Genomic DNA, 27,263 nt, shown 5'->3' with positions numbered 1-27,263 from the left:
GTAGCCGATCAACAGATGGAAAAACATGAGCCTTGGGGAACTCTAACAGGGAGCACAAGGTTTATAGTGAAGACGGTACCAGTCATTTCCCAACACATATGGTTCTCTGGCCTCACACTGACGGGGAATACTAACCAAAACACGCCTAATAATAAATCATACCTGTTAGATATATGATCTCTAGTTGGCAGAGGTATGTACCCTGTCCAAGTTGGGACCCACAATCCTAGTCAGGGTAAGTGTGGTACACACTAAAAGTTTACTTGTGCTCAACCTCTGGTAGCTTACAAGACACAACAATTTACAATTCTGGGCAGGTTGCAGAGCAGGCGAGCTGCCATGTTTTGCACCACCTGCAGTTTTCGTATTACCTCCTTGCTAGCCCCAAGGAGGAGTACGTTGCCGTAATCTAGCCTGGAGGTTACTAAAGCCTGGACCACAGTTCTTTGTGTGTCTGGCGGAAGCATCCATGCTATTTTTCTCAGCCACCGCATGATATTAGTACAGGTGGCTGAGACTTTCACAACATGCTGCTTCATGGACAGTTGGTTGTCAAATGTAACTCCCAGGTTACGAGCTTTGGTGGCTGGAATCGGCAGGGGACCCATTTGCTGAGGCCAGTGTTTAGGGCCCCACAGAGAGCTGTCAGGACCGAATAAAAGGAGTTCGGTTTTGTCGCCGTTTAATTTTAATTTATTGGTCTGCATCCAATTGGCAATATTACTGAGCCCAGATCGGAGAGATGAAATGGGGGCGTGTTTATTAGAGGAGAGAGAGAAAATGATTTGGGTGTCGTCCGCGTATGAAAATATAGAAAGACCAGATTGTTCTGCCAAAGAGGCGAGAGGACTGACATAAATATTGAAGAAAAGGGGGCTTAAGATGGAGCCCTGGGGTACACCGTGTGGGGACGGGAGGATAGTGGAGGCAGAAGTGGAGGAAAAGACCTGAAAAGTGCGTGCGGACAGAAAACTAGCAATCCAGGCAAGAGCTGTGCCATGGATACCGGCAGCCTTTAGGGTGGAGAGGAGGATGTCATGGGAGACGGTGTCGAACGCAGCGCTTAAGTCCAACAGGATAAGCGCCACCGTCTCCCCTCTGTCCAACTGCTGTCTGATTGCCTCTGTGACACCTAAAAGGGTGGATTCAGTGGAGAATCCAGCCCTGAAGCCAGACTGGGACGGGTGTAGGAATTTCGTATCCTCAATGTAAGAGGAAAGGCAAAGGTTAATGTGTTTTTCTAATACCTTGGACAGGCAAGAAAGTAGGGATATAGGTCGAAAATTAGAAGGGTTATTGGGATCAGCGTTAGTTTTTTTGAGAAGGGGAACCACCATGGCGTGTTTCCAAACTGCAGGAACAGTGGCTTCAGACAGAGATGCGTTCAAGAGGGCTAGGATAGGTGAAAGGACGGGAGTGTCAAGGGTGTTTAGAATTTGAGGGGGCATGGCATCCAATGGGGAGCCAGATTTGATTTTTGCCATGAGTTCAAAAAAGAGTTCTAACGAGATCGGGTCCCATTTGTCAATGGGAGGGCGATGAGCAAAGGTAGTAGTATCCTGGAGGAAGGTGGTGTCAGGGTCTATACTGGAGGAATTGTCCAATGCTCGTGGAGGGGCATCGAAACCAGCATAGATACGATCTATTTTCTCCCTGAAAAATTCAGCAAGTGTGTTGCATTGATCAGAGTCCAAACAGGGGACTTTTGGCAAGTTAGATTGTCCAGAAGTTCTTGGACTGCTCAAGTCCCTCATCAAGGGACTTGTGACATAACGCGTTCGGAAGTAGTCTATAGTTGTGGTGCATTTTGTGTTGGGTGAAGGGGAGCTGAGCTCCTCACTGTGCAGGTGCACAGAATAGAAGACAAAGAAAACTGACTAGCAGACAGCCATCTATCCCATGATTTCCACTCAAATAATGCAGGTCTGTAGCCTACTGCCTTCATTTCTGAATCAATGTGTAAAACGCCTCATTGAGCAGAAATACATAAGTCCTTTAATGAGCAGAAGAGTAGATGAGATTTATGATTTATCAGCGAACTTTATGGTGAGCACATTATCCCTGCTGAAAGTCGGAAGAGGCAAAGGACAAAAATAAAATGACAATAAAACATTTTTATGATCATTTTATTTTCAGCCCTGCAGGCTGCGAGCCGAGGGAGGTGCGTGGCCTTCCATCCTGACGCTACAGCTGCAGCACCATGGAGGAGGGGGGAGTGGTGAGCACTGCCAAGTGCTCAGAACGGGGTTGCCAGCACTCTGTGGCCGGCAAGACTGTCATGCGCACTTAGCCTTTCCACCCACTGTGTTGAACAGCTGAGTGGAGAAACCAACCCTGCTCCCTAGTCTATGTCGGAGCGCCGAACTGAGGCATTCAGACCAATCCCAGTGCTGCTTACATGCTGGGAATAGCCAGATTGGGAGCTGGGAACCTGTGAGCCCGTGCATTGCGCAGCAAGCTCCAGACAAGGAGCAAGGATTGGGAGCAAGGCGGCGGCCGTCAGAGCAGGTACGTTTTATTTTCTTTATTTATACTTTTATTTTTTTTGTGTTCTCCCCTCCCCACTACTTAGTAGTACGATTGGCTGCTACTGGGGGTGTTGGTAACAATAGTGAAGTAGGTGCAGTGACACTGGGCCCATGAGTATTATGGCGCAATGCACCAACATTTTGGCTGTATCTTACTGTTCAGTTATTGAAAGTGACAGGCCATAGAGCTGACTTGCACCAGTGGCCATGGCAGTAGCGAAATCAATAACTCATATCATGGTGAGCGGGATTGTAGCAGAAACACGTGGTGCACAGAACTGTAGGAGATAATGATAGAATCGTAAGTGAAATTCATGGTAACCCCCGGCTGAAGGACATCTGTCCAGGAAAAACAAGAAGAAATTAAAGAAATTAAACAACGCTAGGAAAAAGAATAGAGTGTTACTATGCTTCTCAGATCCGATGACATTGAATCGAAAGCCAATACCACCTCTGTATCTAGCAAAAACATCCACGGAGGAGGAATTTTAGCCACCTGCTAACAGACATTGAAAGTGTGCCTTTTGTCACCCCAGAACAGGGCCAAATAAATGAGAGCACAGTAGTAACCTTCTACAGCAAAGATATGGCCTCTGCCCTACTGAAGAATAAAAGATCGTTTGGGCGATTGGGGCATCCAGATTAGTCCTGCAACCAAAGTTAAGTACCCTGCGTTTTTAAAGGACAGACTCCTAATGCCGCAAAGGATTCCAATATTCAAACTTTCTCTAACAGTGATTTAACCAGGCAGTTGCCTACTTCAGTTCTGTGTGGTTCTCTAGCGGGTACCCAAACAATGCCCTGGAAAAAGAACCCGCTATAAATAACATCCAGAGTAGGAGATTCCCGCCAGTGTGTTCTCAAACGACAGAACTCTCAAGATTGGTCTTGCCTCTCTCAGGCCTTAGGTTGAAGCACATAACACCTCGACTGGACATAAAACCAGTAAAGATGCTGCTTACCACCTTAGAATCTGTTCTGGCAATATCCGAGGACTAACCAAGGAAAAAGCTGAACGATTAACGACTTTGTTTGTGAAAAAATATTTGGTCCTTGCAAACTATCCCCTGGGTGGACTATACTGTTTATGAATCTTGTGCAATAGCATCTCAAGTAGGCGGCCATGCGCTAGAAGGAGTATTAATCGCTCTGAAGAACAACCTGGCCTTAAAGGTCTCCGCACTCTGTAAAGGGCAAGGCGAGAGTCAACCTTGAATAAAATGCTCCCTATCATGAGAGATCTTCTCGTGCACTTCCCAAACGATATGTGGCTAGTAATGGGAGACTTTAATGCTAACCTAATGGAGAAAGGAGTGGATTCTTCTCTCCTATCCTCATTGGACAACCAAATGTGGGCCATCCTGGATATAAGGTGCCAGTACCAACGGAAGGATAATCAAGGGACAAAGGTGGCAGTGTGCTTAAACCAACTAGGGCCCGCATTTTAAACAGAAGACTTGATTTAGACTCGCCTCCTGCTTATACCCATGTATCCCCCTTCAGAATGGCTACCTAGGATTACATATGGATCTCAGTCGCCTAAAATCGCCCAATTTCATCTTGTTCAGGCATTTGTGGTACCCCCTCATTGGAAAGTGATTGTGCCGTCCTAACGTGCAAAGTTCTATCCAAGCAGAGCTCCCGCCCAAAAAATTACTTGGTTGGGAAATAATCTATATTGGAGCCTATTAGAAAACTACGGTGGACCCTGGATCAACAAGAAACAATTGTAGAGAAGGTGGATGACTTCTTAGAAAACCTGAACCATGAGTTTAGCGACCAGCTGACGGCACTATTGTGGAAACAGGTAGTGGAGGACCTAAAAAAAATCTATCTATAAAGATACTTAAAAGTTCAAATAATTCCCCCTCAACTATACCCTACTTTAGTGAGCACAAGCAAACTATGTTGAGTATTAAACACAAATTAAATAACCAAATGCACATACACCAACATAGATCACAAATCCTTACGAGAGAAACCATTGATTACTCGCAAAGAGTATAGGAAGGCAAGGTTCACCTATCAGAGGATAAAAGAAGAACAGCACTAGACAATTGCCCATGAAATCAAATGATCAAAAGAGGTTTTGGAGCTGGGTAAATAAGGCTGTTAGATCAGATCAACCATCTACAGTAACAAATATCTCCCCCACTGATTGGGAGGTTCAAAGTGAAGCACTTTACGTTGAGCCCGTCAGAAACAACTGGCCTAATTATCACAGCTCTATTCTCCTTAATCCTCATTTTGGAACGCCACCCACTATTAAGATCACCCCTAAACAAGTTGCACTTATTATAAAGCAAATGCGCCCAGGAGGGGCCCTGGGCCCAAATGGTATACCTACAAAGATATATAAAGCTTCCACTCATAAGTGGGAAGCGCTCTTGGCCCCCCTATTTGAGGCATGCAGAATGGGCGGGCCTATTCTTCATTCTTGGTGAGGCGCTCTCCTCGTCCCAATCTACAAAAAAGGCCAGTGGTCTAATCCCGATAACTTTTGGATGATTGTCCTCCTTGACGTCGACGGGAAGGCCTATGCAGGCGTCTTATTATAAGAACTAGCAGCCCGTCCCGACGTTGTCCGGGAGCAATTAGGCTTCAGGGCCCCCGCCCGCCCCGACGTTGTCCGTGGGTCCCCCGGAGCCTTCCTCCATATATTGCAGTATTATACCTCTATGTTTACTTTGTACGCTTTTGTAACCTGCACACGTAACTTTTTCCTCCTGTAATGCACCGTTTGGCTAACTTTTTTAATGCTCCCTTTGCTTCCTCTTGCTACCTGCACACGTCACTTTTTCTTCCTATACCTCTATGTTTACTTTCTACGCTTTTGTAAACTGCACAGGTAACTTTTTCCTCCTGTAATGCACCGTTTGGCTCACTTTTTTAATGCTCCATTTGCTTCCTCTTGCTACCTGCACACATCACTTTTTCCTCCTATACCTCTATGTTTATTTTCTACGCTTTTGTAACCTGCACACGTAACATTTTCCTCCTGTAATGCACCGTTTGGCTCACTTTTGTAATGCTCCGTTTGCTTCCTCTTGCTCACGATGTACACTTTTGTAACCTGCACACGTAACTTTTTCCTCCTGTAATGCACCGTTTGGCTCACTTTTGTAATGCTCCGTTTGCTTCCTCTTGCTCCCGATTTTCATTTTTGCTTCATTTTTCCGCCGCTCAGCGCTCCTAAATAAATAAATAACTAACCTACCTCATCGGACGCTCATCGCTCCTCCCTGCCTGTCCGCCGCTCCTCACCGCCTGTCCGTCGCTCCTCACCGCCTGTCCGCCGCTCCTCAACGCTCCTCCCCGCGCCATGTCAGCCGGTCCTCCTCGCGCTCCTCCCCGCACTCCTCACGTCGGGCACGCACGTCGCGGCCGACGCTTCTTTCAAGGGACTACTTTTTTTTCGGTTAATTTTTTAAATAACGTAGATTTATTACGTTTATATAGCCTATGTCCATCTGCACACCCTGGCGATTACAACAATGTATCGGGTGTGTGGATTGGCGCTGTGGTTCCCGAGTTTACCTGCCTCAAAGGTTCAAAGTTCTTCCTTTATAATAGTAGTATAGATTGATCAAATGGGCAGAAGACCGTAAACTAATACATATCACGTAAATCGGTTTCCAGAAGGGCTGTCACATCAAGGACAATCTGATCTGCTTAGCCCACATGATTGAGGATACTCTTGCAACAAAGGGAAAAATCGCTATGCTTGGGCTTTATTGATTTTCGAAAGGCATTTGATAGCGTTGTCCATCCCAGGCGTTGGGAAAAACTGTTCAAATGGGGCATCCCGCAGTCTCTATTGAATGCCATTATCGCTCTCTATACCGATACCTGGGTAAAAATAAAAGTTTCCGCTGGTTCAACTACAACCAATAAAATCATGACCAACAGAGGCTTAAAGCAGGGATGCATTTTGGCGCCTTTACTCTTTAATTAGTACCTTGCAGACTTCCCTGAGTGGCTGGCCTGTTCTCGTGCTTTCCCACCAAGAATCGCATCTGCTAAAATCCACTCAATTCAATAGGCAGATGACATGATTCTTGATCAAACTCAGGTGGGCCTTCAACGACTTCTTGATTCACTGGCATCATATTGTGAAACAAATGTTTTGGAGATTAATATTTCTAAAACTAACGTGATGATAGTCTTGAGGCGTTGAGCAAGACAGCGCCCCTGGTACATCGCTGGGAAACCTATAGAGGTAGTTGCCATATATAAATATCTTTGAGTTTGGTTAGACCACAGAGGGAGCCCGGGTCCGCAAGTCACTGCAATGCAAGGTGTGGCTCGCAGCCTGGAGGGGGTCTTTCTAAGAAGTAAGAAAGCTCTCCATTCTCCAGACTTCACCCCGTTAATTCGAGTGATAGGTGCCAAATTACTATCCACTATAGTTTTTGGCGCCATTATTTTTAAAGAGGAAATGTTCACCTGGTTGGATAGAGTGCAATCAGCTTGTTTTCGCAGAGTGTTTCATCTACCCAACTCGACCTCTCATGCCCAAATCCATTTGGAGTTCTGCCTGTCTTCTCAACATTGGATCATGAAAGCAAGATTCATTGCCTATTGTGCAAAAACTAAAATGGGTCACAACACTACACTAAGGAGCTGTATACGGTCACTGTTGAACAATCCTGGAATACATTTTTAATATTCTGCTAGGACGCACTAGAAGCTCTTGAATTATGGGCAAGCTCACTGCCCATAGGGGTGGTTGCTAAAGTTTTGACTAAACAAGTAAAGATCTTCTCAGTGGAACAAGATGCATCAGCCATGAAAAATCTATCCCATGGCAGTTGGGCGTCAAAACTTTATGATCTTAAAACCATACCGCATTATCTGTCATCCTCTATGAAGCCATTGGTGAAACACCAGCTAATGAAACTACGTTTTGGCCTAATCCCCCTGATGGGGTATAAGGATGGACGGAAGTATAAGGCAGATCCGCCCTCTCAGTGTCGTGTTCGCTGCAATGGTGAAGAAAATGTAATACATGTTTTGTGCATCTGTAGAATCCTACTCCCCTTTCGAATTTTTTGGTTGTGTCCTATCTAGAAAATTCTCAATGTGCGGACATGCCAAGAAGCCCTAGAGGAGTGTATGAAGGGGGACTCATCTCAGATGGCCGCCCGATTTGTAAAATTCATGATTAAAATAAACTCAATTTTACCAGTAGATGTTCCCCATGAACCTCCGCTGTGTTAGCTATGAAGTTCTTCCTTTTTTTTAATATTAACTTTTTAATTGAGAGTGGAAAGTGCCTTTTCATGTCCTTTGTGTATGAATTGCAATGATTTTAAATAATTGTGCAAATAAACATATCTATCTATCTATCTATCTATCTATCTATCTATCTATCTATCTATCTATCTATCTATCTATCATGGTAACAAGAATTCTTGAAAATTCATGTTGTGCAGAGCTGTGGAAAGTTGATGAGATACTGAAATGTGATTAAAATAGTGTAGGAAATGTATGAACAACATAGGAAAAGGGAATACCTATGTTGAGTAGAAATGGGAAAACGCACACGATAAGCAAAACTATCCAGAATGAGGGAATAATGTGAACCACTGAATGGGCGTTCATAGTTAGCAGAACTATGGGATAAAATCATACAAGGATGACTGTAGATAAGTAACTCTATGAAGAGCTGCAGAGAATTTATCTTCAGTAGAATTATGTGGGGCATAAAAGGGCATGGAGCTTGGTTCCCAAATCCATACTGAGTCAAAAAGCATGAGTGAGTGCGTGTTGGGGGCATGATGTTAACCTTTGAAAATGTAGTCAGCAATATGGACGGGGAAGCCGAAAAGAAACAGTATTAAGGACAATACATTTTAATATGATGCATCTGAGCACTATCTCAAAATATATCTTATTTTGACTATGCTCCTTAAAATGATATACTAATAATGGGTACAATTTACTTAACACAACCCCCTGAATATCTGTTCACCTCATTAACATAAATGGCAGGGTAAGATTAGTAAAGTAGCCGATCAACAGATGGAAAAACATGAGCCTTGGGGAACTCTAACAGGGAGCACAAGGTTTATAGTGAAGACGGTACCAGTCATTTCCCAACACATATGGTTCTCTGGCCTCACACTGACGGGGAATACTAACCAAAACACGCCTAATAATAAATCATACCTGTTAGATATATGATCTCTAGTTGGCAGAGGTATGTACCCTGTCCAAGTTGGGACCCACAATCCTAGTCAGGGTAAGTGTGGTACACACTAAAAGTTTACTTGTGCTCAGCCTCTGGTAGCTTGGCACAGAGCAGTCAGGCTAAACTAAAGAGGCAATGTGTAAAGTATTTTTGCACACGCACACAGTAACACAGTGAAAACACCACAAAAGTACTCCACACCAGTTTGGAAAAATTAGCAAATATTTATCTGAGTAAAACAAGGCCAAAATGACAAAAGTACAACATACACCAGTCAAGATGTGATTTTTTAAAGATTAAATCAAAACTGCAGTGCTTAGAAGTCTATAGCCCCAACTGCAGCTGTCTGGTCACGCGTGATCTCAACAAAATCCAAAAGTTCATTCTTACTGCGATAAAACGCGGGCTGGATACAGTAATCACGTGACCCCCCTTACAGTACCTTTGATGAGTACAGTACCTTTGATGAGCTGAAAATGAAAGATGATGCATGGCGCAGAAGAGATGAGGCGCCGTGGATTCAGGTGATGCGTCGGGCCCCTAAGATGGCGCAGGGTTGTTGAGCATTCCCGCTCAGTATTTGATGTCAGAGGTTCAGTACGCATCCCTATTTTAGCCTTTGAAGTAGAAAGATCTTTGTGGCATACAATACCCTGCCCTTCCTTGTCCTATCTCCTGACACACTACAGGGGGTATGCAGCTCCTTGTGAGGGTACAGGCACAGCACTATTCAGGTGCAAGGGTGAGCTCCTCCCACCACTCTAGCTCAGGAAGGCTCATCAGCCTGGTGATGGGCCATTAGCATAAAGGAAACACCTTCGCTCCCTTTGTGTGTGACTATCTAGAGTAAATTCACAAAGCCCAACTGTCATCCAAACCAGGTATGTATTTTGGGGACAGGCAGAGGCACAGAATGGTTAAGTAAAAAAATACCAACTTTCTAAAAGTGGCATTTTCAGACCTGCAACTTAAAAAACAACTTCACTAAAGGATGTTTTTATATTGTGAGTCCAGAGAAACCACTCCCAGTTTGAAGATACATTTGTAAGATGTTACAAGGCAGCTCCAATGCTAACCTACGGGAGAGACAGGCCTCACTGTAGCGAAAAGCAAATTTTGCAGTGTTTCACTACCAGGACATGTCATACACCAAGTACATGTCCTACCTTTTAAATGCACTTCACCCTGCCCATGGGGTAACATAGGGCCTACCTTAGGTAAATGGTAGTTTAAAATTGCACACGCAGGCTCTGCTGTGGCTGACCTGCGACAGGTTTGTAGGGCTACTCGTGTGGGTAGCACAATCAGTGTTGCAGGCCCACTAGTAGCATTTGATTTATAGGCCGTGGGCACGCACAGTGCACTGTACTAGGGACTAACTAGTAAATTGGTATGTATTTTGGGGACACGCAGAGGCACAGAATGGTTAAGTAGTAAAATACCAACTTTCTAAAAGTGGCATTTTCAGACCTGCAACTTAAAAACCAACTTCACTAAAAGATGTTTTTTAATTGTCCAGAGAAACCACACTGCAATTTTCTAACTGCTCCCAGTTGGAAGATACATTTGTAAGATGTTGCAAGGCAGATCCAATGCTAACCTACGGGAGAGACAGGCCTTACTGTAGCGAAAAGCTAATTTTGCAGTTTTTCACTACCAGGACATGTCATACACCAAGTACATGTCCTACCTTTTAAATACACTGCACCCTGCCCATGGGGTAACCTAGGGCCTACCTTAGGTAAATGGCAGTTTAAAACTGCACACACAGGCTCTGCCATGGCAGACCTGCCAGGGGCGGTCTTAGGCATGTGCAAGCTGTGCACCTGCACAGGGCCACCAAACCCCAGGGGCCACCATGCCAAAATATATCCTTAATATAATAATCTTCTGAGGATGGATACATATTTGCGTGGCGGCCCCTGGAAGGGATTTGGCGGCCTTCGGCTCTGTTCCACTTCCAAACACCCTGGACCCCCCCTCTTCACTGGCCTCCGCGCTCCACCCCGCACGGACCCCCTCTTCCGGGGCCTCCTACCTACGCTCCCTGCCCAGGGCCACCATGAGCCTAGAGCCGCCCCTGGACCTGCGACAGGTTTGTAGGGATTCTCTTGTGGGTAGCACAATCAGTGTTGCAGGCCCACTAGTAGCATTTGATTTATAGGCCCTGGGCACGCACAGTGCACTGTACTAGGGACTAAGGGCCAGATGTATCAAGGGGTTTTGCCCATTCTGTGTCTATTGGGAAATATGTTGATACATATGGCCTTAACTAGTAAATCAAATTTGCAAATCATGGAGAAACTACATTCCATTACATTTTACACACAGAGCACATGCACTTTAGCACTGGTCAGGAGTGGTAAAGTGCCAAGAGTCCTGAAACCAGAAGTCAAGCACTCAGTCAAAAACAGGACAGGAGACAGGGGAAAACACACCAAAAGTTGTCAAATCTAACAATACATTTGCTCCTTCTTTATAATTGACTCCATTAGTTTATGGCACAGGTAGGGTTCATGAATTTTCACCACGGTCCAACACTTCTACTGAAATATTATTTATGGTCAAACAATAGGTATCAAAGAATGGAATGGACTTTAACTTTGTCATGCTTTTAGTGGAATGTAACTTTTTGCTAACCATTAACGCCAACATTCTGAGTTAGCTGATATTTGCATGTGGTAATACCGTCTGGGGAACTACCAATAACATACGGTTTGGTTTTCCTCTACACAGTATTAACTATTACGATTTCTGCAGATCAGAATGGGGATGAAGCAATTTTTTCCCCCCAATCTGAGTTCCGAAACTAGAAATGTGGTGAAAATTGGGCAGGGTCAAACTGCCCGATATAGGAAGCTGTCTCTGTATATACTGTACCAAAATGAGGAATAGTGGGCACAGAGTCCAGTGGAACCCCAAAGGTAGGCAGAGGTAAAAGTAGATAGCACCTTACTCTCTAGTAGTGGTAGTGTGGGCGTACAGTAAGGCTTTATCAGAGGGTAGTGTTAAGCATTTGTTGTACACAGGCAGCAAATGATGTCACACACTCATAGACTGAACTCAGACCAATTTGCAGGTATCAAAAATATTATTTATTTATTTTATTTCTTAGAACCAAGCCAAGCCTGGTGCAGGAAAGTGAAATCATACTTTGCAAAATCTTATGCAATGATTTACAGTTGAATGCAGGTTCAAATGCAATTGGTAGAATTACAGGTAAGACAACAGTTCGAAATTACTATTCAGTTACTTTACAGATTACTATGTACGTTACTTTTTAGATTACTTTTCAGATTACTTTTGCTAATCAGTGTGAAATGCCTAGATATCACACTGAGATATCTTCTAGACAAAAGGTAAGTAAATCACTTCTAGTACAAATCCAGTTTTTCAATGTTCCACACAAACCAACTCCACACAAAAATGTTCAAGGAAAAACAGTCAATGTATTCCTATGGAGAAAGATGAAGTTGACGGTCTGCAGGTAAGTACTTATTTGTTGGAGTTGGTATTCTGGGGTTAGAACTAGGGTTCTCCCAGGGTCAAGGCTGCACTCCCTAAGCGGCACTAGGATGACCAGGTGCAGAGTGCTGAGGCCCAATGTTATCCAATAGGGGATAGGGGCCTCCGGTTGCTGGCTGCTCACAAGTAGGCCACAAAGTTGTGAGAGCAAAGCTCATGGTGTTAGGCTCAGGGCAAAGGGGCATCCGGTTTAGCATCCAAAGTACGTGCAGTGGTGCAGGGGCGGCTTGGTGCACTGTACTGTTTTGCCGTCGGGTGTCCTGTTGTTTTCAATGGGGATTCTCCCGTTGCAACAAAGACTGTAGGCTCAGGCCGAAAATCTTCTGGAGGGGACCACTGATTGGAGAGGTAAGTTGGGAGTCCTGGGGATGCTGGGACACCATCAGTTGGGCCATCCAAGGCCGTGGGACGTCGGGTCTTGCAGGGGTGTCTTTAGGCGTTGGATTTTCTTACCAGTTCGGGTCGCAGTGGTGGGGGTTTGGACAGTCGATGCAGGTCAGAGAGTACACCAGATCTCAGGTCAGGATCGCTGTGGAGACCTCCTCGTGGTGTTGGGCCACTTGAACGAAGGCCATAGGCATCGGGTGCAAACACGGGTTTTGGCTGGGGCCTAGAGTCTGTTGGTGAGGCAATCCGGTGCTCACAGGAGACAGTCTTGGGTTTGGAAGACAGGGCAGGTCCTTCGCGTTCTTGAGGTTGCTGGCTGCAGGACACACTCTGATTTTGCTGGAGCAGGTTCAAGGTGGGGATAGGCCAGTAGGGCTTAGCCAAGTTAGTGGGCGTCCTCCTCTTCTTAGTTTCAGGACGGCTTCTTCAGTCCTTCTTCTTCTTTTCTTCTGGTTGGTGCTTGTCTGAGGAGGCAAGGTTCAGGGTGGCACCTAAATACTAGATTTAGGGGCGTTACTGGTAAGTAAAGGTTTGGACCAATGGGTCCCTTCCTTGGGGTGGGTACACCAACTATTATGCCTCCCTCCAGTAGGAAGGGGGCATATGCCACTCTCTTTTTGGTTGGGTACCCCATATGCAAGATGGCGGGGACTGAGAGTTGTGCTTCGCCTCCATTCTCCCACCTGAGGTGTGGGGTTGGCAAAGGTTTGATTTGATTTGATTTGATTTTTAGCTTTCTAATGCACAACGAATGCCCGGAGGCGTCTTGGCGCTGAAAAACTCAGAGGGGCGTGCAAGGGTGGGGTGTGCAGAAGTAAAATTAAAGGTCTGCTAGGATTAGCCATGTTTTTAGTGATTTCCTAAATGATTTGAGATTCCGGCTGTTTTTAATTGTTAGTGGAAGAAGATTCCCAAATTTTGCAGATCTTAGCAAGAAGCTCCTTCCTCCCCATCGTGCCTGCTTGAACCTGGGGAATTTCAGCAGATTTAGTTGTGCACATCTAAGGTTCCTAGACGGCACATAGTGTTTAATCCGTGACGCAAGTAAGAAGGGCCCCTTTTTTGGAGCGCCTTAAACGTGATGCACAGTGACTTAAAGATTATTCTTTTCCTAACCGGCAGCCAGTGCAGAGCTCCTAGCTGCAGGGATACTGATTTGTGTTTAGTAATGTCCAAAATCAGTCTTTTTGCTGTGTTCTGCAGATGTTGGAGCTTTTTCAGATATTGTGTTTGAATCCCCACGTAAAGGGCATTTCCATAATCTAGTCTAGAAATGGCGAGGGCAGTCACCAAAGTTTTAAGAGCCTCAGGGGGAATGAAGGAACGGGTCTTTCTAATCATTTTTAGGATGGCCCAGAAACTGGCGGTAAGACAGCTGATCTGGCTGTCAAAGGTCAGCCGACAATCAAAGGTCACCCCTTTATTTTTTGCCTTTGAAACAGGTGTTGGGCACTCACCCAGCTCTGTAGGCCACCATTTTGGAGACCAGACCGGAGGATTGGCTCTCAAAAACTGAGTTTTAAACAGTTGATTGCATCCAGGTGTTGACATGGGACATGCAGTTCTTAAAACGGTCGGCAATCTCATCCTCATTGTTGGTTATTGATACGACCACTTGCTTATCATCTGCATAGAATATTACAGAGAACCCAAACTGTGTGATCAATGCGGCCAGAGGGGCCACATAGACATTAAAAAGCGTAGGGCTCAAGGACGAGCCCTGCGGCACTCCCCATTGCAGATCGAAAGTTTGAGAGCTGGTTTCGCCTAATTCAACTCGGAAGGATCTCTCCGAGAGATATGATGTCAGTAAAGTCGTGGCAGATTCTTGAATGCCAGGCTCAGACAGTCTAGCAATTAATAATTTGTGATTGTGAAGGTGGGCACACCTCCCTTCCTCACTTGGTTTTAATGCCGATTCTCCCACCCAAAGTAGGGGTCAGAACCGGTGGGGGCCAGTTGCTGGAAGCAGCAAATGGCTGGTGTAGCTCACAAAGGTGGCAAGGCTTTGAAGTTTCCCCTTTGTGTACCCTGCCCATTCTGGGGGAGGAGGCTTGGCACCTTATCCCAGAATGTGCATGGTTTCAGACTCCTGAGAGCAGCAGGCTCTCGACCCAGGGGTTCAGAAACATGTCTGGTGGTGGCAGCTAGCAAGCAGCCACTCAGCCACGGCACTAGTGTTAGGTCATTTTTCAGGGAGCATCTCTAAGATGCCCTCTGTGTTCATTTTTCATTAAATCCCACACTGGCATCAGTGTGGGTTTAGTGTGCTGAGACGTTTGATACCAAACTCCCCAGTTTTCAGTAAAGCCATTATGGTGCTGTGGAGTTCGTAATGGCAAATTCCCTGTATCAAATACTCTTAATGGCATTACTGCACTTTCAATGTCTAAGAATTGACTTAGACACTGTAGTAGGGTACTGGTGCACTGTGCTCATGCACCAGTACCCTCACCACTGGTATAGTGCACCAAGCTAGAGGAGTGGTTGACCTATGCCAGGGCAGTGGGTTGTAGGCATGGCGCATAGGGATGGGCCATGTCGACTCTCCACTTTGTTCTGCACCAAAACACGCAGCCTGCAATGGAAGTGTGTGTGTAAATGTACAGCCCTTAGAGACCTTTCCTGGCCACGGTGCCCTTGGTACCTAGGGTACCATTTACAAGGGACTGACCTGTGGCCAAAGAGTGGCAATTGAGATTTGTCTTAAAGCACTTTTAGGGAAAGAACATAGGCCCGGGTACCTGTTTGGCAGGAACCCAGGGCACATTCAGTTAAAGTAAATCAGTAGTTTGGCAAAAAGTGGGGGCAACCATGCAAAAAGAGGTCACTTTCTTTCACCGGATTGGTGGGAAATTTGCTCCTAACTTGTAATGCTGATTCAGGTGCAAAACCCCATATTCATCTAAGTCGGCATTACCAGATGGCTGAGAATCGGGGCCAAAGTAGCAGTTAAAAAACCCAACGCTACTAAAGCTTCCTCCTAGTAGTTCATTAGGTATCTCTATACCATCCAGTACTGTTCCATCTTCATCACTTGCCATCAATTATCAAAATAATAACCCTAAACCATTGTATCTGTCATTGTTTCCATACTGGGTGTAAATGCTTTTCGAGAAGACAAATATCTTACCTCATCTCCATGCATGTTGGCAACATACTTAAACTCGGGTATTCCAACTGTGTGTGCAGAAGGAGATTTTCCCAATACAAGTACCCAAAGGTCTCTACCTTCAAGCCAAAGGGAAACAAAAGAAGAAAAATGTTGTTAGAAAAATGCTGCAGTTATTGACTACTATACAAATGTGAAATACGATTGGTTTAATGAATGAAGAATATAATTATATTCAAAATAGAACATGTTCATGCATTCAAGGTTGCAGATATCAACAACAACAATTAATATTAATTATTATGCATTCTTGTTTGTGTGGATCTCTCTGTTATCTTTTCTTTGAACAAAGCTGTCCTGTTCCTATTGGAGCAGGCCCAGACTCATCTGCATGTGGGTGGGTCTAATCTGAGGTGGCATGGTGGGAAAAAAACAATGGGTAGGAATGCTACCTAAATGATTACCAATGGCGAGACAAAGTACAAGCATTCTTCCCATCACCTTTTGTGTGCTTGGTGTAACACCCTAAGTGGCTTGGGTAGGCCCCACATGGGTTTCTTGCTCACTGTGCCACGGGAACAAAGATGCACCCGTTTGAAGATGTCCAATTATGCCTGAAACTAGTCTTGTGTTGCTTGTGTCCTGGCTCAAAGAGATCCTGTTTTGGCAGTCCTGACTGTACAGTTCCTTTTGGAGTAGAACCAAGGCTTTTTTAAACATAGCTGCCCCTAGTCTGAGGTGGCATGGTTGTTAAAACAACAGTGGGTTGGAATGCTACACTGAGCGATTGTCTTTGGTTAGACAAATTGCAAGTATGCCTCCCATCAGGATTTTGCATTTGTTTCTCTATTTAATTTGAGCCATGATTGCACACAATTAAGCATAGCTGTCCTTTCTCTCTGAGGTCATATTACATTAATATAGCTCAAAGGACAGAGTTTGCACTGGGTGGTTGCGCCCGCTGCAAACCGGAACCGTGTGGAATGTTACAACCATAATATGCGCTTGGGACAGTGCATTAGAACAGCGAAGCCTGAAAGGCAGAGTGGCAGTCTGAACCTGCTAGTTTTCCTTTTAGTGCAAGGGGAACATTCTGCTTTTTCAGAGGGGGCATGGTTTCTCACCACAGGTGGATAAACTATGTGACTATACACCCCCTTTCCTGGGGGTTCTATGAACCCTACGTAACTCCTCCCAATGGGACACCGTCTGGAGTGCCAGCTCACGTGTTTTGCACAATCAGTGCGCCTCTTAATGGCCTGCCTCTTTCATACTGCATGGGTGCATGGCAAAGGTGTTCCCTCATTTGCAAGGGGCCATAACCTCATGCAGATAAGCTACATTCTCCTTGGCATCATGAAGGTGCAAAACGTTCACTTGTGCGATCTATACTAGTGGAGGTGCTTCACAAGAGTCTGTACCTCCTCTGTAACACCAAAATGCCCCAGTGACATCAAAAACACATGCGCATGCCTATTGTGCCTCAGGGCACTTTGTGTAGCACAACCCCGGTGTGATACCGGTCAAGTCAGTTCAAATAAAACTCAAAGAACTTGGCTGAGAGGCGAGTGAAATTGAAAAAATGTTCAAAAATATGTGGTACCGTAATTCTGCCAGAAGTGGAGTAAACACTTGTCCTTTAGTTGTAAAAGAGCTGCTGAAGTTTTTGGCTGGATTTCCAATGACTGATTTTCTACTAATCTTCGACAATGGCATTCATGTACAAATATGGATTTTTTTACTCCACCCCTGTGGTGGGGGTGCGGGATTTCCCAGGGCCTGATATGGTATTTCTGCTAGGAATCATTGAAACCATTGGGTTTAAGAGTTTATAAATAATATTGCTTCCTAGAAGGTGGAGCCACAAAGGAAAGTGAAAAATGTGGCTAAGTGGAGAAGAAGACTAATCCTCATAAATCTAAGCCTATTTCCTTTAATGAAGCAGTAAAAAAATAACCAAACATTTTGCCATATCTCAGAAAAGTCAAGGCGCTGATGCAAAACATCTACTGTACATCTACTGTAGATAGGTTCACACTCCACTTAGAGAAACTACCCCAGTGTGCTATACACATTTTAATAGTCTGTGGAGCTCATCTGCCTTGACGTTGTACACATCCCATCACTCTGACCTTCTCGCCATTGTTATTATGCTCTATCTGGCCAGTTTTCTTGCATTATTTTGGCACTTATTATCCACTAAAAACGCTCTCGTATATGATGTCAGCAGAGAAAAAATCTAAGCGTGAAAATGTAAGTGGGGCAGATCACAGAGCTAACCTCAGAGTATCAGCTATGGTGTCCTGATTACTTAGCGGTAATCCTCATTACTCTTACTCTACATCTATGGGGGCTGTTTTTGTCCCCCACAAACCCCTTTCACCAGGGATTGAAGAAATGGAAGAGATATATAGACGATATCTTTTTAATCTGGGGTGGTACTATCTCTGAACTCGATGGTCTTTTGCACTGGCTGAACCACAATTGCAATGGACTTACCTTTACTATTACTCACAACAAAAATAGTATCTCCTTTCTTGACCTAAATATTCAACACCAAGAGGGCATTTTGTACACTTCCCTTTTCCGCAAGTCTACGGAGAGGAACACATTGCTACGTTATGACAGTTGTCACCCCAGGGCCCTGAGGGACAGTTTACCATACTCTCAGTTCTTGAGACTGAGAAGGAATTGCTATAAAAAGGAAGATTATTTCTGTGAGGCCAACATACTATCAGGGAAACTCCAGTTCAGGGGGTACCCACGTCGCCTAATTAAGAACGCTATGAAAAGAGCCTGGTACTGTCTACGCGAAACCCTCCTTGAGCCTAAACCCAAGCAACCAACTGAAAAATTGGTATGTGTTACTACCTACTCCCCAGTTTCCAACCAGGTTAAAAAATGTGTAAAAAAGAACTGGCACATTTTAAACTCAGGGGTACTTAATTGGGACACCCCCCTGTTTGCCTTTAAGAAGAATAAAAATCTTAAGGACCAATTGGTGAGGGCAGCATTACCATCTACTAGAAATGTAACTCTTAATGATCACTGGCAATTACCCCCACTCCTTGGGCACTCTCGGTGTGGTTCGTGCGTTGTGTGTGATTTTTCTATTGATGGCAAGGAATTTGTGTTTAACAATGTAAGAAGTGCACATAAAACATTTACCAACTGTAATAGTCAGAACATTGTGTATGCCATTTTCTGCCCTTGTAACCTGATATACGTGGGCCAAACTAAGCAGAAGGTCAAGCTGAGGATCTCTCAACATCGTAGCCGCATCAGGTGTAAAACACCCAACGCCCCTTTGGTTGAACATTTTTTGGAGAAAGGACACTCGGAGAATGATATCCGCTGGACTGTTATCTCACAAATCATCATTCCACCCAGGGGCGGTGATCTCACTCGCCTCTTGAACAGAGAGGAACTTAAATGGATTTTGAAGACTGACAGTCTTAACTCTGGACTCAACCTTCAAGATGAATGGACTGCTCTTATTTAGAACTAGGTGCTCCCTGCAGTCAGACGTGTATTCTGGTGTAAATATGCATTTTAACTGCACTGTCTATATGCTTTCTGTCAAGTTTGTCACTTGTTTAGAACTCGGGCTGTTTGAATTTTGCTGTAAATAGGTATTTTAACCTCACTATTAATATGCTTTTCAAGCATGTCACTGTCCCTTCACGTCACTACTTACACCATCACTCCCTCACTGCCCCAAGATGGCGCCTATGGGAGTCCGTCATCTATTTTTATGCCCTCCCCTTGGACCAATCAGAAGCTATTATATTGCCGGCTGAGCTATTCTGCTCTGAGCACGCCAGGAAATTGAACCTTCAACCGACTAACCCGGTAAGCGGATCCCCATCTCCCTCGCCCCCCGTGCTGATCGTTTTTTGATGCACTTTAGTAATTCCCTCCTTATTCCCAGGTTCCTGGCTGCCGACGGATTCCATTTTATTCCGCGGCTCCCGCCACCCGATTGGGGTAAGTTATACACCCACACGCTGGCCGCGTTAATTGTTTCCAATCCCTATACGCTGACCGCGTTAATGCTTTCATTCTCTTCCTTCGCCGGTCCAGGGTGAACGTTTATTTATTCCGTTATCGAGGGATAAGCCTCTACATCATGAGGCGCTCCGGTAAGCTTGTGTGCCAATTTTACTCCCGCCGCCGACACTTTACCAACTACCACGTATAACATCACGTATTCCGTTTTAGACCATCTGTCACTCACTTATTACGGTATATTCCCCCCTTTGAGTCACGACGGGCTCTACCGCATTTGTCCGCTTCACTGGGCACACTCACTTTCGTGTTGCCTCACAACATTCACTACCGTGTTTACTTAACCTCCGCCCTCCTCACAGCATCATGGCTGTTCACTAGGTCCTGATTTTAGAGTATTTATGCACCAACCACCGTAGGTCACGTGATAGGATTGACTAGTGCTGCGCTCACTGGTCACACTGAAGTCACTGGTTCCCTATCAAGCTCTTTACTTTGTTAACGCTATTCCTGTACTTAATGTGAAAATTTCTTCTCTCCCCCCTTTAGGCTTTTTGAGGCTTAATTGCTTTAAGGCTTTTCATTGTATCTGTCCTGATGATGGACCCTGACATTTACTAGGGGTCCGAAACGCCGTCGACTTTGTATGCACTGTAACCGAATTTTGATTACTATTGGATGCCAAGTGCATGGTTGAAATACTCTGTACATTTGTATTGTTAATAGAGTAACCTGATTTCGCCTTACAAAGCCCTTCTTTGCTGTCTATATCAACCCTTTGTACCTGCTCTGTTGGTACTGGACACAGGCTTGTGGTCCACACTGGTTGATTGTTGGAAGGTATTGTTATGTGATTTGAATACATGAATTCTGAGTAAAAACTCTGAAAGACCACTGTCCGGCTGGACATGCCTTTCTAAAAATATAGATTGACTCCGTCTATATTTTATTTTTTGCTGACATTTCTCAATGTTGGGGACCAATGTTGTTTGATAAAAAATCCTAGAAGGTGGAGCCACAAAGGAAAGTGAAAAATGTGGCTAAGTGGAGAAGAAGACTAATCCTCATAAATCTAAGCCTATTTCCTTTAATGAAGCAGTAAAAAAATAACCAAACATTTTGCCATATCTCAGAAAAGTCAAGGCGCTGATGCAAAACATCTACTGTAGATAGGTTCACACTCCACTTAGAGAAACTACCCCAGTGTGCTATACACATTTTAATAGTCTGTGGAGCTCATCTGCCTTGACGTTGTACACATCCCATCACTCTGACCTTCTCGCCATTGTTATTATGCTCTATCTGGCCAGTTTTCTTGCATTATTTTGGCACTTATTATCCACTAAAAACGCTCTCGTATATGATGTCAGCAGAGAAAAAATCTAAGCGTGAAAATGTAAGTGGGGCAGATCACAGAGCTAACCTCAGAGTATCAGCTATGGTGTCCTGATTACTTAGCGGTAATCCTCATTACTCTTACTCCTACTCATCCTTGATCCAGTCATAAAATATGAGGTAATATTTACTAACAGGAAGAAAAAACAGGAAACGCTTGCTAACTCCACCCACTCTCCTACCAGGGGCTATAATACTATAGCCAGAACTAAGCATTTCCTGACATACCGAGCACAACAAAGGCCTGACACAGGGAGTTTGGGTGGCAAGGATGACTGTGTTGAGGATGAGTAGCATTAAGAGTAATGAGGATTGCTTTTTATACATTCTTCAAAACATCACTTTTCATCTTCCGGGTAGCTGGTTTCGTGAGTTTGACGTGGTAATTACCAAGTTTCTGTGGGGGAGTGGAAGACCACGTATGGCCCTGGCCCGCTGTCGGATACCTACCTTTGATGATGGTATGGGGATGACCAACCTCCACCTCTACTACCTGTCCACCCGGCTTATTGTTATCCATGACTGGTTCGCTGGGGGCTGGTCTGACTCGGCCTACTGAACCGAGCTCAGAACTATGGACTTCCCTCAGCATCAGGCTTACCTGTACGGGACCCCTATTCTGCAGAATACCCCGCCCATCACCAGAGCGGTCCTAATGGCCTGGTGCTCTGCCCTGCGATACACATAATGGGACAAGAAACTCACTCAACACACGCCTCTTTGGCACGGTATATGGCTACACGAGGTATCGGCTCTCTGAGGGTTTCAACAATGGAACTGGATCGGGATAACACTCCTTGTGGACGTCTGGGTTGGTGATCACATTTGGGCCTTCTCCGATCTGCAGCAGCGCCATTCCCTTCTCCCTACACAATTTTATAAATATCTGCAACTCCGTCACGCCATTAATACACATGTTCCACCACATACCTCTCTCCCCGAATTTAATCCGCTGGAAGCTAAGGTCATGATGGGCAATCTGGGTAGAGGGGGAGTGTCACGGATCTATCGTTCCCTAGTGAATAACGGTCCTGCCACCTTAGAGGTGCTGCAAGCCCGCTGGGAGGGATGGCTGGGTCCCCTGGAAGAGGCAGACTGACGAGACGCCCTAATGGCTCCTAAAACTCTAACGACCTCCTCTCAACTACGCCTTATTCAACTTTACTACCTCCACATGGCGTATCTCACCCTGGTGCGCCTACACAGGGCAGGTCTGCGCCCCTCCCCGGACTGTACCCATTGTGGCCAAGCGCTGGCTGATTTTTACCACATGGTCTACCAATGTGCTGGTCTTGCCTCCTTCTGGGCAGGTATAGAGTCAGAACTCACACATACTTTGGGGTGACAGGTCCCCTATGATCCCTTACGCCTCCTCCTAGGAGTATTTGACGGCTTGGGCGGCTCTCGACCTGACAAGCGTTTCCTGGGCACGACAGTGGCAGTGGCCAAGCGAGATATTGCTGCGGGGGGATGTACGACGTTACAACGCGTACTTTTACAACGCATGCTGTTACTACGCAACTTTTACAACGCAAGTCGTTACAACGACTTGCGTTGAGGGGTGCTGGATAGTAAATATTTTAATTTGCTATTCCAACTCCAGTCCCTGTGGATAGTAGGGAAGGAGTTGGATAGTAAATTAAACTATTTACTATCCTGGAGCGTCCCCCAGCGCAAGTCGTTGTAACGACTTGCGTTGTAAAAGTTGCGTGGTAACAGTACCGCGTTGTAAAACCTTCTTTGTAAAGGTTGTTCCCCGCTGCGGGGTGGTGACAAGCCAAGCCTCCCACTGTACGTAAATGGCGCCGAGGGGTGGATTGGTGCGCGGTCCTAGAGGAGCCACTCTTTGTGGCCCGAGGTTGTCCTGAGAAGTTTGAGAAGGTGTGGTGCAAATGGTTAAACTTGCTGTTTTGAATTTTATGTTTGCTTTCCTCTTATATTGTTGCTCACCTTCCTCATATGAGACAATTTGTTTAAGGGCCTTATATTCGGATCAGGCCTCCTGCTGTCTGTTGATGATGGACTTCGATGTATTGTGCAGTTCATGGCTGTCTTTATATGTTTTGTTTCTACAATTGATTATAAAAAAAGGAGTAATGAGGATTACCAGTCAGTAATCAGGACATTACCTCTCTGCCCCTTGTCCTCAACCCAGTAATAAAACACGAGGCATACCAAAGCAGATCCCTCCAACATGAAGGACTTTGGCACACCAGCAGAAAGAGAAGCACACAACAGTGAACTTTAATGGCATGAAAACCACTCATTGAGGAACAGCAGGCTCCACAGTATGCAAAACACCACACCCAATATTCAAAAGGTCACCCAGAGAGCAAATCAATCTGCAATGTCAAATAATTGTAAACGCAAGAGGCCAAGCCCCAGCACAACAGAGCTCATCGAAAGCCACCCCGTGAAAGGCGGCCCAGGAAGCCCAGACCCAATTGGACCAGGCCTAGACCCCTGAAGGACACAGCAAACAAGATCCTTGATAAGCTCAAGAAATAGCAGACTTGATCCATTGACCAAGGGTCAGCTGAGGGGCAGCTTTCCCAGGGCCAGCACACCAAAAGTCCCACAAAAACTGTCAGAAGCACGAAAGGCAGCAGACCTGTCCACATACGAAGTCAAAGCTTCACATCCAGAGAGTGCAACAAGTGTTCCTCAGGAGAAGAGGTGAAGGGTAGAAAGAAGGAAACACCAACTCCTGAGACGTATGACATTTTCAGAATAAAACCAGGATCCAAACGCAAAATCACAGCATCCTCCACAAATCTAAAAAAAGGGACAGAACAACGCAAAGCAGAAAGTTCCCCCATCCTCCGAGCCAAAGTGATTGCCACCAGGAAAGCCACCTTATAAGACAAGAACTTGACATCCACAGTCAACAAAAGCTCAAAAGGAGAGAACTGAAGAGCATGTAGGACCAAAGAGAGATCCCAGGTAGGCACCGAAGACCAGACAGCAGGGAAGAGAGAGAAAAGCTCCGGAAAAAACAGGACACCAACAGACCATCCGCAGAAGACAAACAAGCTAAATCCCGGAAAGCTCTGACAGCTACCCACTGGCCCTTCAGGATAGACAGAGCAAAACCCTTATGGAACCCATCCAAAAAGAACTGCAGAACCTCAGAGACATAACAGGAAGTAGAGGACAGACCACGAACAGAACACCAGCCGGCGAATGAAGATCAATGCTTAGTATAACAAGACAAAGTGGACTTCCTACGTGAACCCTGCATCATGGAAATAATGTGGTCAGGTGGACCCCACCCACCTAGCAACAGCCGCTTAACCTCTAGACTGCTAAGGTGAGTGGGAGCAGCAGGGGAGGAAAGGAAGGTCTCAGAGGAGAGGGATGCTGCAGCAAGATTCAAGGAGGACCAACCGCTAGACTAAACAACAGCTGGAACCAAGACCTCCGGGCCAGTGAGGGAACACAGCCACCACATGTGCCCCCACCCCCTGGATCTTTAACAGGAACGCAGGAATGAGGGAAACAGGAGGGAAGGCATGCAGAATTCAAGGAGGCCACATGAGAGACAAGGCCTCCACACCCTACGCTCCCTGCTCTGGAATCTGGGAACAAAAGAAAGGCAGGAGAGCATTGGTCCTAGAAGCAAACAAGTCCAAACTGGGAGTCCCGAACCACTGGCAAAATGAGAGGAACACCCTGGGAGACAGACACAGCGTCAGAGAGGAGGGAAACCTGTGACTCAGGGCATTAGCCACCACATTGTCAGTGCCCCTGACGTGTTGATCTGAATTGGCCTGGAGATGCAGCTCCGCCCAACTCACTATGGCACAGGCCACAAGAGTCAAAGAATGACTGTGAGTACTGCCCTGATGATTCACATAAGTCACAGTATTGTCGGACCACAACAGGACATTGCAACCCAACATACATGCCTGAAGTACTAAAGGTCTCTCTCCACAGCCAACAGGTTCCTCCAGTTGGAAGAGTGCATGGTTTCCGACCCCAGCCAACGTGCCTGCACGGTCTACCGACCCAGTCGCACCACCATCCCATGGCACTGGGATCTGTCGACAGAACGTTAGGTGGTGCAGGATGCAACCACATGCACCGGAAGAGGTTGGACAGGTCCATCCACTACTGCAAGTTGCGCACCACATCTGGAGAAACCGGCGCCATCAAGGACAAATCCCGAACAGGAAAATGAACAAAGCAGTAAGGATGTCACAACAAGGGATGAAGATGCAACCTGGCCCATGCACCTTGAACACCGAGGCCGCCATGTGCCCCGCACCTCCATCCAACGAAGCAGCAGGCCTGAGGGACGAGATGACAGAACCCCTAACAAAGACAGCATCCGGGTGGTAGGCAAGAACACTTTGCCCAGAACAAAGTCGAAGTCCACCCCTATAAAAGACCTCCTGGTGGCAGGTTGAAGGTGGCACTTTGAAGAATTCAGGAGGAAGCTGTGACTCTCGAGCGTACGTATATTCAAAGACAGATGTTAAGACATCACTAGAGTAGATGGGGCCTGCAGCAGCCAGTGGTCCGGGTACAGAAACACAGAGACCCCCCAGGAGGTGCAGGTGAGCCACCAGGGGATCCCCCACCTTGGTAAATACCCTGGGCGAGGAATGCAGACTGAAAGGGGGGACACAAAACTGACAATGATGACCATGCAGGGAGAAGCACAGAAGCTTCTGGTTCCCCAATGCTACAGGCAAATGCAGATACGCATCTTGAAGAACCAAGGTAGACATCCCACAGACGGCTTGAATTAACAGGATCACACGCTGCAGGGTCTCCATCTTGAATGGGATCTCCCGGACAAACCTGTTCAGGGGCCTGAGGTTGATCACAGTTCAGAAACCCCCTGTAACCTTTAGGGCCAAAAAAGACAATCGAATAAGTGCCTCTACCCCACTCTGACCTCAGAACAGGGACAATTGGCTTCTTCAGGAACAGCAGTTGAACCCCTTCTAACAGAGCACTCTGACGGGGAAAATACTCGGAACCGGAGTGCGAATCATGCCAGATTTCGGGGGTGGGAGGGGGCAGGAACTCGATCTGCTAACCCCTCTCAGGGACACAGCACCCACTGGTCAGGGACACCGGGAATTTGAGTCTCCCATCAAAATCGGGTAGCAGGACCTTGGAAGTGCTTCCACCAACCAGGCAGAAGCACTTTCGACAAAACGGAAATGGCAACTGCCAGCCACCTCTTTGCAGATCTGGCATTTTTCTTGTTATGTAGAAACATCTATACAATTAGGGTGTTTTAGAACACAGGAAATTCTGTGTTTACATGACAAAAGTGACACAAAAGAATATTATGGAAAGTAATAAAAAGCTTTGCATTACTTAGTGCTAAGGAGGCGTACCATGGGGGGTGCATGGGCGTTCCCATGCAACCATCCAAGGTTTCTGACGATAAACTCTATTTACTTTAAAAAGAGTAGACATGGTTTAGCACCAGAAAATAGTGCCCATTTGAGATAGGCGCTTTGAAGGAGACATGCTTTTTTTTCTCCTTTATTCACAGCATAGCACACATACAAAGTGGGTAAATATTTAAAGTTAGTCTAAGAACAGTATTTTGTACTGGAAGGCTACCCTTCCAGTACAAAACCTATGCTAGACTTACGGAGACACCCTTGCACTATGGTGCAAAGGTGTATCAATAGTGCACTGCCGCACATTTCTGCGCCGGCGTTAGAGAGAGCGGAGGAGAGTGCTATTTTTCTGTAAATATGGCACTCTCCTGCGCTCTCCTTCTCACGCAACGTAGCATTAGCGGTTGCTGCCCTGTGCTGGTGAGAAACTGGTAAATCTGCCCTTAAAGGTGGCAGATCTGTGGTGGATGGGCTAATCAGACTGCGGGTCTCCCACCTCTAAATGGGTCTTGGGAATGAGATATTTGGCTGAGGCGGTTTATAGCAAAGTTCCCTGTGGCTAAATCCTAAAAGACCCCCGTAGTGAGTACTGTCTGCCTTCAGGATCATTTCAAGTGTGCAGCTTCTCATTGTGGCACATGCTCATTGTGTGACTGAGCTACAGCTTGTGTACTGACTCGATGGCAGACTTTGGTTTTTGCTAGTGGGCAGACTGGAAGAAAGGGGAGATAAATGGGCCTTGTTTATTC

The 27,263-nt window shown here is 45.8% G+C and overlaps 1 protein-coding gene across 1 annotated transcript in view; it reads right to left on the bottom strand.

Moving 5' to 3' along the window:
* The window catches only part of CPM (carboxypeptidase M), a gene marked incomplete at its 3' end in the record, with an annotated part of 365,870 nt that overhangs the window by 146,524 nt on the left and 192,083 nt on the right, over positions 1 to 27,263 (bottom strand). Inside the window, exon 3 of the mRNA XM_086948840.1 lies at positions 15,767 to 15,864. Coding sequence (XP_086804966.1) covers positions 15,767 to 15,864 — 98 coding nt within the window. The remainder of the gene's footprint in view (positions 1 to 15,766; positions 15,865 to 27,263) is intronic.

The sequence above is a fragment of the Lissotriton vulgaris genome, unplaced genomic scaffold (assembly GCF_964263255.1).
Source record: "Lissotriton vulgaris unplaced genomic scaffold, aLisVul1.2 SCAFFOLD_1580, whole genome shotgun sequence".
Lineage (NCBI taxonomy): Eukaryota > Metazoa > Chordata > Amphibia > Caudata > Salamandridae > Lissotriton > Lissotriton vulgaris.
The sequence above is the reverse complement of the archived record's forward strand: the minus strand, read 5'-3'. Positions and strand labels throughout refer to the sequence as shown.